This window comes from Mus caroli, unplaced genomic scaffold, assembly GCF_900094665.2.
Source record: "Mus caroli unplaced genomic scaffold, CAROLI_EIJ_v1.1 scaffold_11259_1, whole genome shotgun sequence".
NCBI classification, from domain to species: Eukaryota; Metazoa; Chordata; class Mammalia; order Rodentia; family Muridae; genus Mus; species Mus caroli.
Window position 1 is genome coordinate 13,003 of NW_018389659.1, and position 20,378 is coordinate 33,380.

A 20,378-nucleotide genomic window follows, 5' to 3' on the forward strand; every position below is an offset into this window, starting at 1 on the left:
GGTAGTACTATGTCCAATTTTCTGAGGAACCGCCAGACTGTAAAAAAAAACTAAAGCAAAAAATTCAACCAAAATAGTAATAAACCAAATAGGAAAGAATGCTTGATGTCATTTTGCCATTTTCTGTCATAGGATACACAGGGCAGGGTTTTATGTTCTTAAAAAATCTAAGTTAATATTTTAAAAATATCTCGCATTACATCTCTGTCTAGGTCCCCAAAACCATTGCCAAGAAGTTTTGATTTTCAAGGTTATGTATGCTGCAAATTTATTTTCAGACATGGGGAAACATTTTGATTTCCATTGAAGGACAGTAAGAAATAAAAATTATAGCACTTAATAAAAACAATATGGCAGACATGTATGCCAATCCCATGGCTCTGCCTGCTCTTTGAGCATTGGAAAAAATTGGCATTTGGAAAGATGGCAGGAAAGATACCTCTTCCTTGCTGGGCACAGAGAGGTAATCACACAAAACAGCAAGAAAAATAAAGGTGCTAGCAATAGCATTGAGGACAGCTGAAAGAACAAATGGATTGTAGTCATTATTCTTATGCAGGCCCTCTGTATATAACTGCTGTAGAGCAAAGACAGAACAAACTGTCCCAAGCAGACCAATAACGTTTGCAACCAGGAGCAGAAGTTGAGATACCCGGATATCCAAAGGTTCAAGGTTGCTATGGCAGGTGTAGTAATGGCAATCTCTCAGGTGGCTTGAGTTGTAGTTGTGGTGGCAGATGTAGGCCCCCCACATATTCACAAAAGCCAGACTTGGGTAGGAAAGCATGCGGTTGTTCAAGTAGCAAATTCTCCATTCTGGAAGGGCCATAGAGGTATTGCACATTATCCATGCTATAGTAGCTAAAGTGAAACCTCTTATTTGGTGATTGGCAGACTTGTTTAGCAGGACCATGCTGGCATCAAATATGTGGAAACTGAAAAAGAAATGAAAGGATATATAAAGGTGCCCTCTTTCAGCCTTTAGCAGTGCACTTTAGATTAGTAGTTCCAAAATGATAGACTTGTGTTTAAAAAATGTAGCCTTTTCTCATTAAGATATGCTGTTATGAGTATGGTTTGAGAATTTCACAATAATCAAAGATTATCAGATTCTAGTACATGCACTTTACTATTTGGTATACATTACCTTAGAGGCAACCCATTAACTATCGTTACGCACCTAACTAGATGAAATTTGGCAATTAAAAACTGGGGGAATATTTACCAGGAAACAAATCTTCAGTGAAGAGAGATTAAGTACAAATTGCACTCTAATTTTTATTTATTGTCTTTCACTTGTCATGAAATATGTTGTAAAATACAAAACAATATACATTTGAATTCTGAGATGGCTAGTGGTTTTTCTTTTATTTAGGTTAAAAGTCTAGTATGTGTGTGTGTGTGTGTTTGAAATATTTTTGCTAGAGAGACAATGAACCATATGTCTGAGACGTAGCTTAAATTGAAAGTTCAAACAACACATAGTAATATGAAAATCCAGATGACAACTGTGGATTCAAATGAATGAAGGATAAGACAAGAGAAGAAATAAAATTCTGCCAGTGGAGAATACCAGGATGCTTGCTGGTTCTAGTAGGACTATTATCAGTTCATCCATAGGATAAGGGATTTTGAATGCTGATTCTTAAAATGACTTCCCGTTGCCAGAGCAACACTTGTAGAGAACATATAAATAACAATCTTTCTCTTTGGTTAGATGCTGCTGCTGAATTATGGACTGATATTGTAGGTTGAAGCTAAAATATTGTACATAGTACACAATATGTCTGCCATGGAACTCCCATCTCTCTTAAAAATAATTTGTTTTGAGACAGGTTTTGAGTCAGGTTCTTGGTAAGGTACTTAAACTGGTCTTGAAATTCATATGTATTCTAAGAAAGCATTTCCTGGAGTTTTTATTTGTTTGTTTTATTTGAATTAATACCTCACTAGGTTCTTTAGGGCAGCCTCAAACACTCTGTGTGACCCAGAATGCCCTTTAATTAACATTATTTCTGCTTCTCCCATCAGAAAACATTATACTCAAATCATATGCACAGATTAAAAAAAAAAAGACTTTTTAGTTCCCTACCCAGTCTTTCTCACACAATCCCTAAGAAATAACATTCTAGGAGCTGTGTGTCTAGTCAAGTGGATAAGAAGCATAAGGAAGTTAAAAAAGATCACAAGATTCCAGTATAGTGGACGTCATGTGTGGAGACCAGAAGAAACAAGTGAGATGCTCAGAACATGGTATAGCCTCAAACATGAGGTTGCCGACATAAGTGGAATTTGGGGTGATTTTAATGTACTTAGAAATACCATTTTTGGAAAGTGGTACTGCCCCTGGGTGAGGATGCCTAAGTTCTATAGGTATGCTTTATTTCCATGGAACTGTATATATAATAGTCATTGTTAAATATTTATACCTATATTTAATCACATTAAGTAGAATATGCAATAAAGAAGGCTAGGGTACATACTAACCAGCAATGCTATCTTCAAGTTAATTCGTGTCTAGTAACTTGGCAAGAACATCTGATATCTAGTCCAATGAAGTCAGGAAGGACAAAGGTGTCTCTCCTAGCTGTGTGCTCTTGACCACACTGTTGAACTTGCTCCAAGCTCTGAGCCCTGTCTTGCATCACAAAATTCCAATCCTTTGTGACCTTACCATCCCCCTCTCTCCCTAACTCTCTGTGCCCCCTCTCTCCCTCTCATTACTTTTCTCTTCTCTCTCTTCCTCTCCTCCTAGATCTTTCTTCTCTGATCCCCCTCTCTTCCTCTTCTTTCCCTGTCTCCCCTTAATTTTTACCCCTCTCTACTCTATATTTCTCTTCTTCTCTCTTGCTCTTTCCCCCCCTCTTCTGTCCCCCATCTCTCACCATCTCCACTCCCTCCTTTTCTTATCACCTTTCTCCAACTACTCTATCTCTGATCCTCCTCTTTCTATCCCCTTCTCTTCTCCTTTCTATTCCCTCTCTTCTCTATTCTCTCTCTTCTCTTTTCCTTCTTTCACCCTCTTCTCTGTCTCCCTCTCTCACCAAGCTCTCTCCTTTCTCTCACTTTCTCACTCCTTCACTACCTACTTTCATCTCTCTACTTTTCCTCCCTCCCTCCCCCTAGCTCTCCCATTTCTCTCTTCTGTCTGCCTCTCCTTCTTACACTCTCCTCTCTTCCTTCTCTCCCTTCTGTCTCACTTTTTATCCCAAATTTCCTTCTCTCAATCTCCTCTCTGTCTTTGTCCCCTTCTCCTCTCCTAGTCCTCTTTTCTCTCCCCTATCTCTTCTCTACCTTTTCTTCTCCTTCCCTTTTCTCCTTCTCTCTTATCTCTACCTCTTTTTCTCACCATTTCTTCCCCCCCATCTCCTGTCCCGTACACTCACACCCTCTCTTTTAGTCTCTGATCTTCATTTTACCTATTTCTCCCCTCTCCATCTAAATCTTGCCCATCATATCTTCTCCTCTCCCCCTATCCCTCTCTACACACTCCTTTTTTTCTTTCCCATTTCTCCTCATCTTTCTCCCTCATTTTTGACTCTCCCTATTTATTGCTCTTTCTTTAACACTTTCCCCTTCCTAAACTTACCTATATCATTCTCTAGACAGATGAAAACATCAGGACAGAGGGAGAGATAGGAGAATAATGGAAGTAAGGGGAATGGAATAGAGGGTGAGAGAAGATGGTGTTCGAGAAAGAAAGAAATATATGGTGATGAAGAGAGAAGAAGAGAAAGAGAGGGGGTAAGGGAATGAATAGGAAGAGAGAGGTGTGAGAATAAATAAGGAAAGTGAAAGAGAGTAGGGTGAAAAGAGAAGAGTGAAGGAGATAAGAGGACAGGAGAAGAAAGGGGCATGTGTGCAGCAAACAGGAGAGAGGAAGGGAGGGAGGGAGAGTTAGAAAAAACTTGTGTGAGCAAAACACTGAAAGAACTACAGATAAATAAATGGAGAGTGCATAGGAGAGAAAGAAAAAGAAAGTAAAATAGAGAGAGAGAGAGAGAGAGAGAGAGAGAGAGAGAGAGAGAGAGAGAGATGAGAAAGAAATTGGGAGGGGGAAAGACCTTTAGAGAGTGACAACAAGTAAGAGAGGAGTGGGGATTAGGGTAGAGAAAAGAAGACAAGGTGTAATGGAGAAGGTAGGATGGCTTAGCAAAAGAAGGAGTGTGAATATAATAAATAAAGAGAAGGAAAGAGAAGAGACAGAAGTGGGGATAAATATAGAGGTTAAGAGAAATAAGGAAGGGGAGAAGATAGGAAGAGAAAGAGAAAGAAGAAAATATAAGTGGAGTGGAAAATATATAGAGGGTGAACTAATAAGAAGAGAGACAGAGATGGAGGAAGACAGAGAAGAACGGAAGAAGAGTGTCAGAGAGAAGAGAGGATAAGGGTGAAAGGTAGATTGGGAGAGAAAGAGTTAAACAGGAAGTGAGGGGATATGAGAGGGGAGTAGGTATGTAGAAAGGAAGAGAGGGGGTCAACATGAGGGAGATATGGTAAAAAAGAGACAGGGAGAAAGGAAGACAGATACAAAGAAGAGAATTAGGACAGGGATAAAGGAGGAAAAGATAGAATAAGACAGGAGAGAAAAACAAGTATGGGAGTGAGAGTGCCACACTGTCTCTCTGTCTTTCCCATTTTATTCCTGTCTAATTCTCTCTATCTCTATCTTCTCTCTCTCTCTCTCTCTCTCTCTCTCTCTCTCTCTCTCTCTCTCTCTCTCGCTCTCGCTCTCGCTCTCGCTCTCGCTCTTTCTCTCTTGCACTTTCTTACTTCTTTTTTCCCATTTTGTCTTTTTTGTTCCCTTCCTACTTCTCTGTTCTCCCATCCTCTCTTTTTATAACCCCTTTATATACCTCTCTCACTCTCTTCCTCCACATACTGTATTCTTTCTCTTCTCCCTATCTCTCTTCCTTATGCTGTCTTCTCCCCATTGTTCTCCTCACTCTGCCTTCTCTCCCATTACCTCTCCACTCTGTTTTATGTGCTCTTGCCCTCTCCATGTCAACCCTCACCGCATTTTATGTCCCTGTCTTCCCTGTCTTCTACTCTAACATTTTATTTCTATCTTCTTAACTCTCTTAACCTTGCTTACTTTTTGACCTCTCTGTCTCTGCCTCTTCTTTGAGACTTCCATTTCTTTTGCATTGCTTCCTTTCCTCTGTTTGCCTCTCTTTCCTTCTATTGCTTTCACCCACTTAACCCACCTCTGTCTCCATTTATACCTGTTCTCTCCCTATTTCATCCTTTATCCCTCCAGCCTTATCTCTGCATGTCTCTCTCTCATGCTTTCTGCCTCCCTATCTTTCTTCATAGCTCCTTCTTTTTATCTCCTCACACCTTCTTTTACCCCTTTTTTCTACCCTCTCAATCTAATTTCTTCCTCATCTCTGATTTCTCTCTGCTTCTTCCCTTCCTTCTCCAGTCCCCTTTCTATCTCTATCATTTTTCTTTCACTGCCTCTCTCTTCATTTCTTTATCCTCCCCTCCCATTTCTTTCTTTCTACTTCTCCCCTCTTCCTCATCTTGTCACACTATCTTTTTCTCTCCCCAACTATCTCTCTCACTCTCTTGCTTACTTTTCTACACCTTCCTCAGTATTTGCCTCCCTAAAATCTCTAATACTCTAACTTTTGTTAAGTGTGATTTTTTTTTCATATTGATGAGAATGAGAGGGGGGGCGAAAAGAAATTAGAACATGAGTGAGAGAGTGTGAGAAAGAAGGGAGAGAGATTGGGGAGAATGGGCAAAGAGAAAGCAAATGAAGAGATCAATGTTGAATGAGAAAGAGAAAGAAAATGAGGTAAAGAGAAGGAGAAGAAGGGAGAGAAAGTAGGAGGAAAAGACTGAAAGATAGCTAGAAATGTGGGAGAAAGAAGGAGAGATGAAGAAAGTAAAAAATAGGGAGTTAGAGAGAAACAGAGTGATAGAAAGCAAGAAATAGAAGGAATATATATATGTATATATATATGAGGGACAACTGGAGAGACAGAAGAATAGACAGAAGAAAAATATACAGTGAGTGAGATAAAGAGGGACAATGGTAGAAAACAATAGAGTGAGATGAGGTAGAGATGGGGAGAGGGGGTAAAAGGAAGGAGAGAGGAATTGAGAGTGAGTGAGGGAATATGTGAGATAGATAGAGAGTAAAGGGCAGAAGAGAGTGAGACAGAAATTGGGACAGAGTGGGGGTGGGGTGGTGGAGAGTGGAACAAAGGTATTAAAGATAGGGAGATCAAAACAAAGAGAGATAGAGGGACAGAGGAAAGGGGATAATAGGGGAAAAAGACAGTGTTGAAGGGTATGAATAGAATGAGACAAAGATAGAAAAGGAGAATGAGACAGGTAAAAATAAAATGGAAAAGTAAAGGAAGAGTGAGGTAGAGATAATATGGAAAATGAGAAAGAAGGAATTGATCTAATGGGTAAAGGGAGAGAGTGAGAAAGAGGAGAATGGGCAAGAAATTTATGTAGAAAGAAAAAAAGAGAGAGACTACCAGTGTCACAGTAATAGAGCTAGAGTTGGAGAGGCAGGGGTAGAGATAAAGAGAAAAAGACACACAGAGAGATACACAGAGACAGAGAAAGGTGGAAATGAGGGACTTTGAGAGAGTTAGATAGGAAGAGAGATTGAGTAGAGCAGGAAGAGAGGCTGAGAGAGGAAGAGAAAAACCCAGTTCATTTCCTCCATCTGTCTTTCTCTGCATGTTTCCTCATTCTTTCTCCAACCATATATTTTAAAATATGTTTATCATTCTCTTTCTGTCATTGTTTTTCTTTATCACCCTCTGTTTATCTTTCAGTCACATCCTCTTTCTCTGTCGTCCTTCCTTCCTTTCTCCTTCCTTCCTTCCTTCCTTCCTTCCTTCCTTCCTTCCTTCCTTCCTTCCTTCCTTCCCTCCCTCCATCCTTTCTTCCTTCCTTCCTTCCTTTCTTTCTTTCTTTCTTTCTTTCTTTCTTTCTTTCTTTCTTTCTTTCTTTCTTTCTTCTATCCCATCTCTACTTCACTTTCTCTCATCCCTCTTTATTTTCTCTCTCTAATTTTTTCTCTGTGTCTTTCTCTCTTTCCCTTGCTCCCTCCTACGTTATCACTTCCCTCTACTACCCTGTATTCCTCTGTTCCCTCTTTCTCTGCCTTGTCCTCTAATCAGTCCTTACCTTATCTTCTATTTTTTTCATACTGTCTCACTGTCATCTCGAAACTTTCTCTGCAATTCTCACTGTTTCTTACAGTTCTTCTCTTTTCCTCTACCTCCCCTCTTCTCTACTATATCTCTTTATATCTCTCACATATCTCATTCTATTCCCTCACTTTATGGAAATGGAGGGGGAGAGGGAAAAGTGAGAGAGGAAAAAAAGAAGAGCACAAAGAGTGTAGAAAAGTTAGCTAGTGAGCAAATATGGAAAGGATATAAAGGGATAAGAGACAAGGGGATAAATAGGGAGGGAGAAAATAGAGAGGAAGAAAATAAGATAGAGTTAATGGGAAAGAGAGACAGAGATAGGGAGGGATATATGGTAAAAATAAAAACAAAGCAGGGAGAGTTAGTGAGGATGGCATAGAGATAAAGTGGGAGCGGATAGAAAGAGATAAAATGAGCAGGAAATCAACAGAGAATGAGAGGAATGGAATAGAAACAGGGATGGAATTGAGTATAAACATGGATGGAGAGAGGGGGTAGAGATTAGAATGGATAAAGAGAAGAATGAGACACAACAACAGAGAGGAAGAATAGGGAATGGATAAAAAAGGGAAGAGAAATGGATACATAGAAAGGAATAGGAAAAAGATAAAGGAGGAAGACAGAGAGACAATGATGGAAAGTGAGAAAAAAAGATAGAAGGGATTTGGGAGGAGACAGTGAGAGTAGAGAGAAACATTAAAAAGGTATTCACTTTCTCTCACCTCTCTTCCTCTCTATATCTCTTCTCTCTTAACTACTCTGTCTATTACCCTTTCTGTGTTCCCATCTGTGAATAATGTCTCCAACTCTCTCTTTAGTCCCTCTCTCTACTTCTACTTCCTTCTCATTCTCTCACTCGTCATCTCTATTTCCTTCTCTGTGTCTCTTCCCATCTATCCATTCTATCTCTCCCATTGTCTCTCTTTCTCACTCTAACCTTTTTCCCTCTGTAATATATCTCTTGTTCTCCTATTCTTATACTCTATCTTTTATTTGTATCTTTCTCTCTTTCTGTTCCCATCTCTCTTTAGCTCTTATCTTTTATCTTTCTTCCTCTCATCACTCTATTTATGCCTCATTCTTTTTCACTCTTTATCACACCTCTCTCTCTCTCAAGGGAGAGAAATAGAAGAAAGAGAAGTGTATAAATGTGGCAGACTTGGAGGGAGAAGACAGAAAAGGGAGGAAGGGAAGGGATTTGATTGATTTCCACTATGGAAATCAATCTGGAAGTTCCTCAGAAACCCAATTTTCTGCTTGCTGATCCACCCCCTGATAATTGAGAAAATAGAAGATGTAAGAAGTTTTTTTTTTTTTAACTCCCCAACATTATATATACTAACTTATTGGAGTTTTGAAATTTTATACATATTTTCTTTTTCACATGCTTCTCTTCAATCTTCTGTCTGCTGCCCTCTTTTTTACCTATGTGATCCAAAATGCATACTTCACAATCCATATATTTCTATATTTTCCCTTTAGCTCCATGTTCCCTGAACACTTTAAAGACTATCTTAGTATTATAAAATGTTTCTAAACTACAAACTTGAATTTCTATATTACAAACTGATCTCTCCTTTTAGATATTTATTAGGCAATTTAAACCTAGTTTTCTAAAGTAAGATTACTGATGGAAATCTTTACAATAGAATTCTGAGCAGTCTTCTTAGTTCTGTCCTTGGTTCTTCCATGTTTATGAAGGTTTGGGTAATCTAATTAAAATACAGGGCATATAGTGACCTACAAGATCTTACTTCCTGTCACTTCTGTGAACTTCTCTTCACATTAGGCTCTTTGCTATTCATTAGAAATGCCAACCAGACCTAAGAACTATTGCATTTGGTGTGCCTGCTGTCTAAAATGTTCTTTTGTAAATATGCACAGTTTGTAATTTCATTCCCCTGTACTATTTATTCAAATATCAACACACCAAAATGATTTCTCTAATCACTTTATAAAATATACTTAAAATAGACATCTCCCACTGCTTTTACTTTTCACTATTATTATTTTTATTCCTACAGCAGTCATTACCATATAGTCACTTTTACAATTAGTATTTACTGTCCTTTATTTCAAAAATAATAAAAATTTCATGAGGTTAAAATTTTGTTTATAGTTGCATTAAACTCTCTATGTCAAATAGTCCCAGGCTCTGAGGAATGAAATATGTTTTTGAGTAAAATAATACATCAAATTAAACAGAAAACAAAACTTTGAAGTAAATTATGACACATGTTCTCTTTTAAAAGCAAGAGAACCTGGGCTTTAGAAAGAATTTACAATATGGTCAAAATCATAAAGATGCCAAATTTCTATACTTGTTAAGGTGCAATTTTCTTCTGGAGATATATACAAACATGTTTTTCATGTCAGTAATGACTGATAAACACGATTGAGTCCAAGCCTAGTTCAGTGAGAAACTTATATATTATGGTTATTTATAGGGGCATTGATAAGGAGTTGCTCATCTAAAAGCAGATATATGATCAATACTTTCCCCATTTATCAGTGGCAACAATGAATAGGAACATAAAAGGAGCTCTGTGAGGGAATTTCAGGCAGCTCAAACACTTAGAAATCTTTTTCTAGGGAGGTGTCCATTTGTAAAACCATGTGTTTATCTTTGAATATATTATAAACTTCAGGAACTTCCTGTGCCTTCTAAGGTTTTATAGATTGTTTGTTTATTTATTAGTTTTCTGAATCTTACAAATTTTCCTCCTCACTCCAGTAGGGAACAAATGTTTCACTTAACAGTAAATGACTACAAAACACTTTATTCCTTTCCCAGGCTCTTATATCACTCCTGCCCCATCCTTGAGCATTGAAATTGTGATTTTATATTTGATAGTTTTCTTACTTTTATTCTTGAGAGTGTGACCACTAAATCACATATACCATCATTTATTTTCAAGAACTTGGTATGTGTTAAAGCTTTATAGTAGATACCACCCATGTAGGACAAAATTGAGGTTTTCTTCCAAGACCAAGGAATACAGCAACAATGATCTACAGGTAGAAATGTTGTAGAAGACACTTGAATACTAAATCCTTTTAACAAACACGTAAACCTTGATTACCCGGTTGTTTATATAAACCGTCAAACTACAAGCTTTTGTACTGCCTTGTAGTAATAGATGTGAGTTTACTATAGTGGACTGAGATTTAAATTCAGTTAGAAAATATTTACTGTATCCTATGAATTCATGCCATTATTTCACCAGCCATAATATATTACCTTTTATGTTGTATAGCTTTAAGAGATGAAAATCTATCAGAGTGGTTAATGACAATTCCCTTTTAGCAAATAGTTATAGTGATAGTTACTAGTACTATGAGAGTCAGCCACCAAGGTGGAAACTTCTAGCTCATCCCCTGACTGACATTTTCATGTCCTGCTGCCAGATAATGTGTGTCTTGATCACTGGAGAATCATTGAGTTCTTCAGTGTAACTAACAGCAATAATAGTAAGCTACAGGGTAGCAGTTGGGAATCAGTGAATAGCAACGTTTTTTGGTATTGAATGACATATTCATAAGGATCATCTAAGATGAAGTGAAACATAGGTATTTGAATTATTATTTAATAACACTAGAAAAATTACACTTTTGAATTAGCAACAAAAATTTCACAGTTTGTGATCATCATACATAAAGAAATATATTAAAGGTTCATAACATTAGGAAGTTTGAGAACCCCTGCTATAGAGTTTCTATTGCCGTGAAGGACAGCCTAAAAAACAAATTATTTTTAAATAATCTAACATTAGGGCTGGGATATTTTCCCCAAGACTTTGTGGTTCCTATGGCGATGACCTTATATAACTATGCAAGATAAGTATGCTTGCTATGTTTTTCTTTTTACTATTCTTCCAGATATTAATTTTCTTCCAATTTTATAAGATAAATTGTGGGTCAGTGATAGATAATATTTTTTCAGAAAATAGACAGGATCTTTGAAGGCTCATCATTATCAACTCTAAGTAATTATTATTTCACCTTGAATAGGTAAAGGAGACCTAAAAATAAATGTTAATAAAACCTAATACAGTGTGAAATTATCTCACCAATGCATCAGTTGTTTTATCAAAACAGTAATGTAAGGCACATTAGATAAGTAGAAAATAGTTTCCCATCTTGCCCTTCATATTCAAGTAATTTTTTTTTCTGACCATTTGCCTTCTAGGTGTGTAGATGGCTACATATGGATAGAAACAAGAGATCAGCATGGGATAATCTCCTCAATCATTTTCCAATTTATTAAATGAGACAGACTGAACTTAAAACATGCTAATTTGGATAGACTGGTTTTCTGGGAACCCTCAAGAATCTTACTATCTTAGCCTTCCCAGCTTTAAGATTACAGGTCCAAAGGCCCATCGGTCTTGCAAACTTTATATGCCTCAGTACAGGGGAACGCCAGGGCCAAGAAGTGGGAGTGGGTGGGTAGGGGAGTGGGGGGAGGGCATGGGGGACTTTTGGGATAGCATTGGAAATGTAAATGAAGAAAATACCTAATAAAAAAAAGAAAAGGTTACAGGTGGATGGTAATACACCAAGATATATGAATGGGTGCTGAAAATCTGAAATCTAATAGTTTTTGTTTGCATGTCAAACATTTTATGAGCTGATCCTTCTTTGTAGTTACGTATAAGTTATATAATTTGTACAGTTGCTTGCCTGGGTTCAGTTGTATATTTCTGTACCTCTAATTTTCTCTACAAGATGGCTTCTACTGTTTTGCCTGGCTCATATCAATGTATGATCATGGGAATACTCTACCTTCTTGTGATATTTGATGAAACCAACTTTCATATTCTGCCAGGGTCTAATCCATAACTCTGATTCTTTAATTGTCTCAACCATACATGGCTGGTAGAAATATACTTATATCTCTAGTTAAGTTTTCTACTGTTGTGATAAAAAATACCTCGACAAAATAACTTGGAGGAAAAAGGGTTTATTTTGTCTCAGAGTTCTGTAATACAATTTATCATAGCAGGGAAATCATGACTATAAGAGTATAAGGAAGCTGGTCACAAAGCAGTCACAATTAGAAAGCAAAAGGAAACAAATGTTTGTGCTTAACTCACTTCATCTTTTTATATATTTTTTCATAATTTTATTACGAAATAGGCTAACCTCAGCTTGGACACAAATGCATGTTCTGAAGCCCATCTCCTTTTTGTTATTATATTAACTTGATGTTGTCAAGTTAATATTGCAGGTTAGTCAACATAACTCTAATGTTTTTCAACTTGATTCAAAAACAAAATACATTAAATCATAATTTACTTCCCCTACCATGAAGTCTAAAATTATTCACAAAATGCAAAATACAATATAATTTCAAGGGTCTCCTTACTCTTTAAAAATTCTAAATATAGTGCAAAGCTGTATTATCTGAAACTCAAGTAAATATCTTATCTGTGATTTTTTTGTTAAATCAAAAACAAGTTACATACTCTAAATCTAAAATTACTCTCTATAAACATATCCATTTTAAAGAAATGAAAACAACATTACAACAGAAACTGAGGAAAACTAAAACAGGAAAACTAAAATAGGAAAATCTAGATGAAATGGATAACTTTATAGACAGATACGAAAACATAACTTAAATCAAAATCAGGTAAACGAACTAAAAATTTCCATATCCCTTAAGGAAATTGAAGTCATTAAAACTCCCCCCCCCCAAAAAAAAAGAAAGAAAGAAATGCAGAGCCAGATGACATTAGTGCAGATTTCAAATAAGAGCTAATTCCAATACTCCTCAAATTATTCCTTAAAATAGAAACAGAAGGAACAGTATCCAATTAATTTTATGAAGCCACGGTTACTCTGATATCTAAAACACAAAGACCCAACAAAAAGAGCAGTTTTGTTTATGAATACTGATGCAAAAATACTCAAGAAACTTCTAACAAATTGAATCCAAGAGCATGTCACAATCATAATTCACAACTATCCAGTATGCTTAATCCATGGGATGCAGGCATCCCTTTCAATATACAAAATTCCATTAATGTAATCCCCTATAAAAACAAACTCAAGGAAAATAATCACATGATCATCTCATTAGATGCTGAAAAAACATTTGACAAAAACACCATTTCATGTTTAAAGTATTAGAGAGATCAGCAATTCAAGGCACTTACCTACACATAATAAAAACAATACACACAAATCAAATAGCGAATATCAAATTAAATGGAGAGATACTTGAAGCAATCCCACTAAAATCGGGGACAAGACAAGGATGAACACCCTCCCTATATCTATTTAATATAGTCCTTGAAGTTCTACCTAGAGCAATAAGACAACAAAACGAGACCAATGGGGGAAATTTGCAAAGGAAAAGTCAAGGTATCACTATTGGCAGATTATATGATAGTATATACAAGCAAATCCAAAAATTTGATCAGAGAACTTCTCGAACTGAAAAACAAATTTAGCACAGTGGTTGGATATAAAATTAACTCAAAAAAATCAGTAGCCTTCCTTTATACAAATGATAAACAGGCTGAGAACGAAAATAGAGAAACAATACCCATAACAATAGTCACAAATAATATAAAATATCTTGGGTTAACTCTAACCAAAAAAGTGAAAAACCTCTATGACAATAACTTCAAGTCTCTCAAGGAAGAACTCAAATATGACCTCTGAAAATGGAGAGATGTCACATGCCCATGGATTGGTAGAACTAGCATAGCATAGTAAAAATGGCTACCCTACCAAAAACAATCTACCAATTCAATGTAATACCCATCAAAATTCCAACATCGTCCTTCAAATCATGGAAAGAACAACTCTCAATTTCATGTGGAAAAACTAAAACAAACAAACAAACAAACAAACAAACACCTTGGCAAAAACCATTCTTAAAAATAAAAGAACATCTGGGTGAATCACTATCTCTGACCTCAAGCTATACTACAGGGCAATAGTGATAACAATTGCATGGTACTGGTACAGTGACAAACATGTTAAATGATGGAATAGAATTGAAGACTCAGAAATAAACCCATACATTATGAACACTTGATCTTTGACAAAGAAGCCAAAAAAGTACAATGTAAAAAAGAAAGAATCTTCAATAAATTATGCTGGTCTAATTGTCAGGTGGTATGTTGAAAATGAAAATGATCCATATTTGCCACTTTGTATAAAGCTCAAGTTCACATGGATCAAGGACTTCAACATAAAACTAGATACACTGAATCAAATAGAAAGGAAAGTGGGAAAGAGTCACAAACTCATTTTCACAGGGGAAAATTCCTAAATAGAACTCCAATGGCTCAGGCTCTAAGAACATGAGTTTATAAATGGAACCTAATGAAACTGAAAAGATTCTGTAAAGCAAAGGACATAGTCAATAGAGCAAATAGGCAACCTACAGACTGGGGAAAAAACTTTACTAACCTACATCTGATAGATGGCTAATATCCAAAATATATAAAGAACTCAATAAGCTAACCTCCAAACAACCAAATGACTCAATCAAAAAATAGGGTATAGAACTAAACTGAGAATTCACAACTGGGGAATCTTGAATGGCTGAGAAGCACTTAATGAAGTATTCAAAGTCATTAGTCATCAGGGAAATGCAAATCAAAAGACGCTGAGATACCACCTTAGACTAACCAAAATGGCTAAGATAAGAAACACAGGTGACAGCAGATGCTGGTAAGGATGTGCAGAAGGAAGAACACTCTTCCACTGCTGGTAGGATTGCAAACTGCCATGGCCATTCTGCAATTCAATCTGGTAATTGTTCAGAAAACTGGAAAAACTCCTACCACTCTTGGGCATATACCCAAAAGATGTCCCACCATATCAGAGGGACATGTGCTCCATGATGTTCATAGTGGTCTTGTTTGTAATAACCAGAAACAGGAAACAACCCAGCTTCCTCACAAATGAAGAATTGATGCAGAAAAGATGCTATACCTACACAATGGAACATGATGCACCTATTAAAAATGACTTCATGACATTTGCAGGCAAACGGGTAGAACTAGAAAATATCATCCTGAGTGAGGTAACTCTGACAGAAAAGTTAACAGATGGTAGGTACACACTAATAAGTGGATATTAGCTAAAATGTACAGAATACCTTAGATATAACCCACAGAATTTAAGAACTTTAATAAGCAGAAAGGCCAAATGAAGTTTCTTAAATCCTGCTTTGAAGGGGGAAGAAAATAATCACAGGAGGCATAGGAAGGGAGGGACTTGAGCATGAGAGGAGACAAGGAGTGGAAAGGGAGAACAGGATAAGATAATGGGTGGTGTAGGGGACAGAAGGAAGCTCAGAGGTCCAGACGAATGAATGGAAATTTGTAGCCACAGAAGGTGGGTGGTACAGAACCCTCTAGAAAGTACCAGAGACCTGATAGGTGGCATCGAGGACTCAATAGAAGTGACCTTAGATGATGTTGACAACATGGGGTAGAAAGAAATTCAAGAGTCCATCTGCATTAGAAAGGAAATGCCTCAAGAGGAGGGATGGTGTTACCAATCCACAGTCAAAATTTTTGACACAGAAGTGTTCCTTTCTAAAAGAACTGCAGGAAAAAAGTAGAGAGAATGTCAATTTTATCTTGGGTATTCTGAGCTTCTGGGCTAATATCCACTTGTCAGTGAGTGCATATCATGTGTGCTCTTTTGTGATTGTGTTACCTCACCTAGGATGATATCCTTCAGATTCATCTATTTGCCTAAGAATTTCATATATTCATTGTTTTTAATAGCTGCATAGTACTCCATTGTGAAATGTACCACATTTTCTGTATCCATTCTTGTGATGAGGGACATCTGGGTTCTTTCCAACTTCTGACTATTATAAATAAGGCTGATAAGAACCTACTGTAGCATATGTGCTTATTACAATTTTGAACATCTTCTGGGTATATGCCAAGGAGTGGTATTGCTGCATTCTCCAATAGTACTATGTCCAATTTTCAGAGGAACTGCCAGATGATTTGCAAAATAGTTGTACCAGATTGCAAATCCACCAGGATTGGAGGAGTGTTCCTCTTTCTCCACATCCTCTCCAGCATCTGCTGTCACCTGAATTTTTGATCTTAGCAATTCTGACTGGTGTGAGGTGGAATCTCAGGGTTGTTTTGATTTGTATTTCCCTGATGATTATGTTGAACACTTTTTCTGGTGCTTCTCAGCCACTTGGTATTCCTCAGTAGAGAATTTTTGTTTAGCTCTTTACCCCATTTTTAATAGTGTTATTTGGTTTTCTGGAGTCCAACTTCTTGAGTTCTTTATATATTGGATATTAGGCCCCTATCATATTTAGGATTGGTAAAGATCTTTACTCGATCTGTTGGTTGCCTTTTTCTCCTATTGACAGTGTCCTTTGCCTTACAGAAGCTTTACAATTTTATAAGGTTGTATTTGTTTATTTTTGATTTTAGAACATAAGCCATTGGTGTTTTTCAGAAAATTTTCCCATGTACCCAAGTACTTGAGGCTCTTCCCCACTTTCTCTCTTATCAGTTTCAGTGTATCTGGTTTTATGTGAAGGTCCTTGATCCATTTGGACTTCAGCTTTATACAAGGTGATAGGAATGGATCAATTTTCATTCTTCTACATGCTAATCATCAATTGAGTAAGCACCATTTGTTGAAAAGACTGTCCTTTTTTCCATTGGATAGTTTTAGCTCCTTTGTCAAAGATCAAGTGACTTTAGGAGTGTGGGTTCATTTCTGGGTCTTCAGTTCAAATACATTGTTCTACCTGCCTGTCCTTGTAACAATTACATGTGGCTTTTAGCTCAATTGCTATGTAGTACAGCTTGAGGTCAGGGATAGTGATTCCACAAGAAGTTCTTTTATTGTAGACAATAGTTTTCTCTATCCTAGGTTAGCTGTTATTCCATATGAATTTAAAAATTAATGTTTCTAACTCTGTGAAGAATTGAGTTGGACTTTTGGTGGGGATTGCATTGAATCTGTAGATTGATTTTGTCAAGATGGCCATTTTTACTATATTAATCCTGCTAATCCATGAGCATGGGAGATCTTTCCATCTTCTGAGATCTTCAATCTCTTTCTTCAGAAACTTGAAGTTATTATACAAATCTTTCACTTGCATAGTTAGAGTCACACCAAGGTACTTTATATTTTTGTGACCATTGTGAAAGGTTGTGTTTCCCTAATTTCTTTCTCAGCCTGTTTATCCATTGTGTAGAGGAAGGCCACTGATTTGTTTGAGTTCATTTCATATCCACCTACTTTGCTGAAGTTGTTTATCAGGTTTAGGAGTTGTCTGGTAAAGTTTTGGCATCACTTAAGTATAGCATCATATCATCTGCAAATAATGATATTTTAACTTCTTCCTTTCCAATTTGTATCCACTTGATATCCTTTTGTTGTCTGATTTTAGTGGAATTGCTTCAAGTTTCTCTCCATTGATTTTGATGCTGAGTACTGGTTTGCTATATATTGCTTTTATTATGTTTAGGTATGTGCCTTGAATTGCTGATCTTTCCAAGACTTTTCTCTTGAAGGGTGTTAGATTATGTCAAATGCTTTCTCATTATCTAATGAGATGATCACATGGGATTTTTATTTTTTTTTATATATATAGTGGGCTACATTGATGGATTTCCATATAATAAAGCATTCCTACATTCCTGGGATGAAGCCTACTTGATCATGATGGATGATAGTTTTGATGTGTTCTTGCATTTCATTTGGGAGAATGTTATTGAGAATTTTTTATTGATATTCATAAGGGAAACTGGTCTGAAATTTTTTTGTAGGTCTATGTTTGGTATAGGCATCAGAATAATTGTGGCTTCATAGAACTAATTGGGTAGAGTAATTTCTGTTTCTATTTTGTGGTATAGTTTGAAGACTATTGATATTTGGTCTTCTTTGAAGGTCTGATAGAACTCTGTACTAAACCCATCTGGTCCTGGGTTTCTTATTTTGGTTGGGAAACAATTAAAGACCAAAGTGTGGATACTTCGAGTCTTCGTAGAATGGGGAACAAAATACCCATGGAAGGAAATTCAGAGACAAAGTGTAGAGCAGAGACTGAAGGAGTCACCATCCATAGACTGCCCCACCTGAGGATCCATCCCATATACAATCACCAAACCCAGAACTAGTGTGGATCCCAACAAGTGCTTGCTGATAGGTATTTGATATAGCTGTCTACTGAGAGGATCTTCTAGTGCCTCATGAATACAGAAGTTGCTCACAGCCATTCATTGCTCTGAGCACAGGGTCCCCAATGAGGGAGATAGAGAAAATACCCAAAGAGCTAAAGGAATTTCCAGACCCATAGGCGAAACAATAATATGAACTGCCAGTATACCCATAGCTCCCAGGGACCACCAAACAAAGGGTACACAAAGTGGGACTCATGGCTCCAGGTGCATATGTAGCAGAGGATGGCCTAGTTGGTCATCAATAGAAGGAGAGGTCCTTGGTTCTGTGAAGGCTCTTTTTTCCAGTGTAGGTGAATATCAGGGCCCATTAGCAGGAGTAGATGGTTGGTGAGCAGGGGCAGGACAGAGGGATAAGGAATTTTTGGAGGAGATACCTGGAAATTTGGAATGTAAATTTTAAAAATTATCTAATAAACATGGAGAGGAGACTGTTGGAAGTGAGCTCCAGTGACAGGCCCAACTGGGGATCCACCTCATGGGGGATACCAAGGCCTGAAAATATTACTGATGCTATAATGTGTAAGGGGCTGATCAAGCCTGTCATCTGAGAGTCTAGACCACCAGCTGACTGAGATAGATGCATATACTTACACTGAATCCTTGGACTGAAGTTGGGACCTCTATGTTTGAATTAGGAGAAGGATGGAAGAAGCATAGAAAGACCAAAAGGCTCAACTTGCTAAGACCCCTGGGAGCTCCCAGACAGTGTGTCACTAACTAGGCAGCATTCAGGAGCTGGCCAGAGGCTTCTAGTACATATATAGCAGAGGACTCCCTGTTCTGTCCTCTGTGGGAGAAAATAAGCCCAGAGAATCCTCTGTAGACTGAGGCCCCTGGTAGTGGGGAATCCTGGTGTTGAAGGAGCATCCTTTTTGTGACAGAGGTGAGGTTTTTTGGGAGGGGGGCATGGAGGGTTGCAAAGGCTAGATTGCAAATAAATATATAAATAAATTTAAGAAACCAAACTAAATAAACAAAACAAATGGAGGAATTTGACACACAAGAAATGATCAGATTAAAGGAAGTGTGGAGCCAAGTGTCCAGAAAATGGGGATTTTAAAAGCAGAAACCATGTCCAGGCATCTCTCTCAGCAGACAGATGTAATTACAAAAGCATGGAGTTTAAAGGAATCAGCTTTAACAGAAGCTAAGTGGCTAACTAGAGGGGATTCCCACAAACAGGCAGTTTAACATAAGATAAGTTATCTAGGATATGTTGACCTTTAGTTTTGTTTTACCTTGTCACATTCCCCCACCCTTTCTTTCTTCCTTCCTTCCTTCCTTCCTTCCTTCCTTCCTTCCTTCCTTCCTTCCTTCCTTCCTTCCTTCCTTCCTTCCTTTCTTCTTTCCTTTCTTTTCTCTCTCACATTTATATTCTTTTCTTTTCACCCCATATCAACAATTCTTTTTTTTACATTTTCTCCATCTTCTTTTGTTCTTCCATTCATTACATTTTTCCATTTAACTCTTCTTTTTCCCTCTCTTTCTCTATTCCACTTTATTTCATTTATATCTCATGGCTTCCTTTCTTTCCTTCTTTAAAGCAGTTGGCAATGTCTGTACTCAAGGGAATTGTCAGACAGCATGTGTAAGTTTTCCCTCACCCTTCTTTAGAGCAATGGTATACTGAACTTCCAGGAAACCTTCTGGAAACTCGACTGGGACGAAGTACTAGAATACCACCTCATTTTCTGTTCATAGAAGGTAATAGGCCTCTGTGGGAAGTTCCAGAGCCCTACATACTCACCCAGCAAGAGTCCTACTTCTTGCAGCTCTCTTGCTGATAAACTGGGCAAAACAATACCAAAAAAGGTATTAAAATTATATTCAACTTTTTTTTTGATTTTTAATATTTTTATTGCATATTTTCCTCAATTACATTTCCAATGCTATCCCTAAAGTCCCCCATAGCGCCCCCCACTTCCCTACCCACCCATTCCCATTCTTTTGGCCCTGGCATTCCCCTATATTGGGGCATATAAAGTTTGCAAGT

The 20,378-nt window shown here is 37.3% G+C and overlaps 1 protein-coding gene across 2 annotated transcripts; it reads right to left on the reverse strand.

Annotated features, from left to right (window-relative positions):
* Positions 1-251: 251 nt before the first annotated feature.
* LOC110288226 (claudin-34-like) lies at positions 252-20,168 on the reverse strand. Of its 2 annotated transcripts, none has more exons than XM_021154630.1 (2): positions 20,133-20,168; positions 252-935 (listed from the first exon to the last, which is right to left on the reverse strand). In XM_021154630.1, exon 2 carries the CDS (start codon positions 911-913, stop codon positions 275-277), a length of 639 nt encoding a protein of 212 aa, XP_021010289.1. In that variant the 5' UTR covers positions 914-935; positions 20,133-20,168; the 3' UTR covers positions 252-274. The 2 variants fall into 2 exon arrangements, with proteins under 2 accessions (XP_021010289.1, XP_021010288.1); XM_021154629.1 differs by lacking the exon at positions 20,133-20,168 and adding an exon at positions 2,488-2,579 and having other exon boundaries at positions 275-935.
* Between the last annotated feature and the right edge of the window lie 210 nt (positions 20,169-20,378).

Bases quoted from the DNA above. Each gene is read 5' to 3' on its own strand.
- LOC110288226 (XM_021154630.1), bottom strand. From the start codon at position 913: ATGGTCCTGCTAAACAAGTCTGCCAATCACCAAATAAGAGGTTTCACT.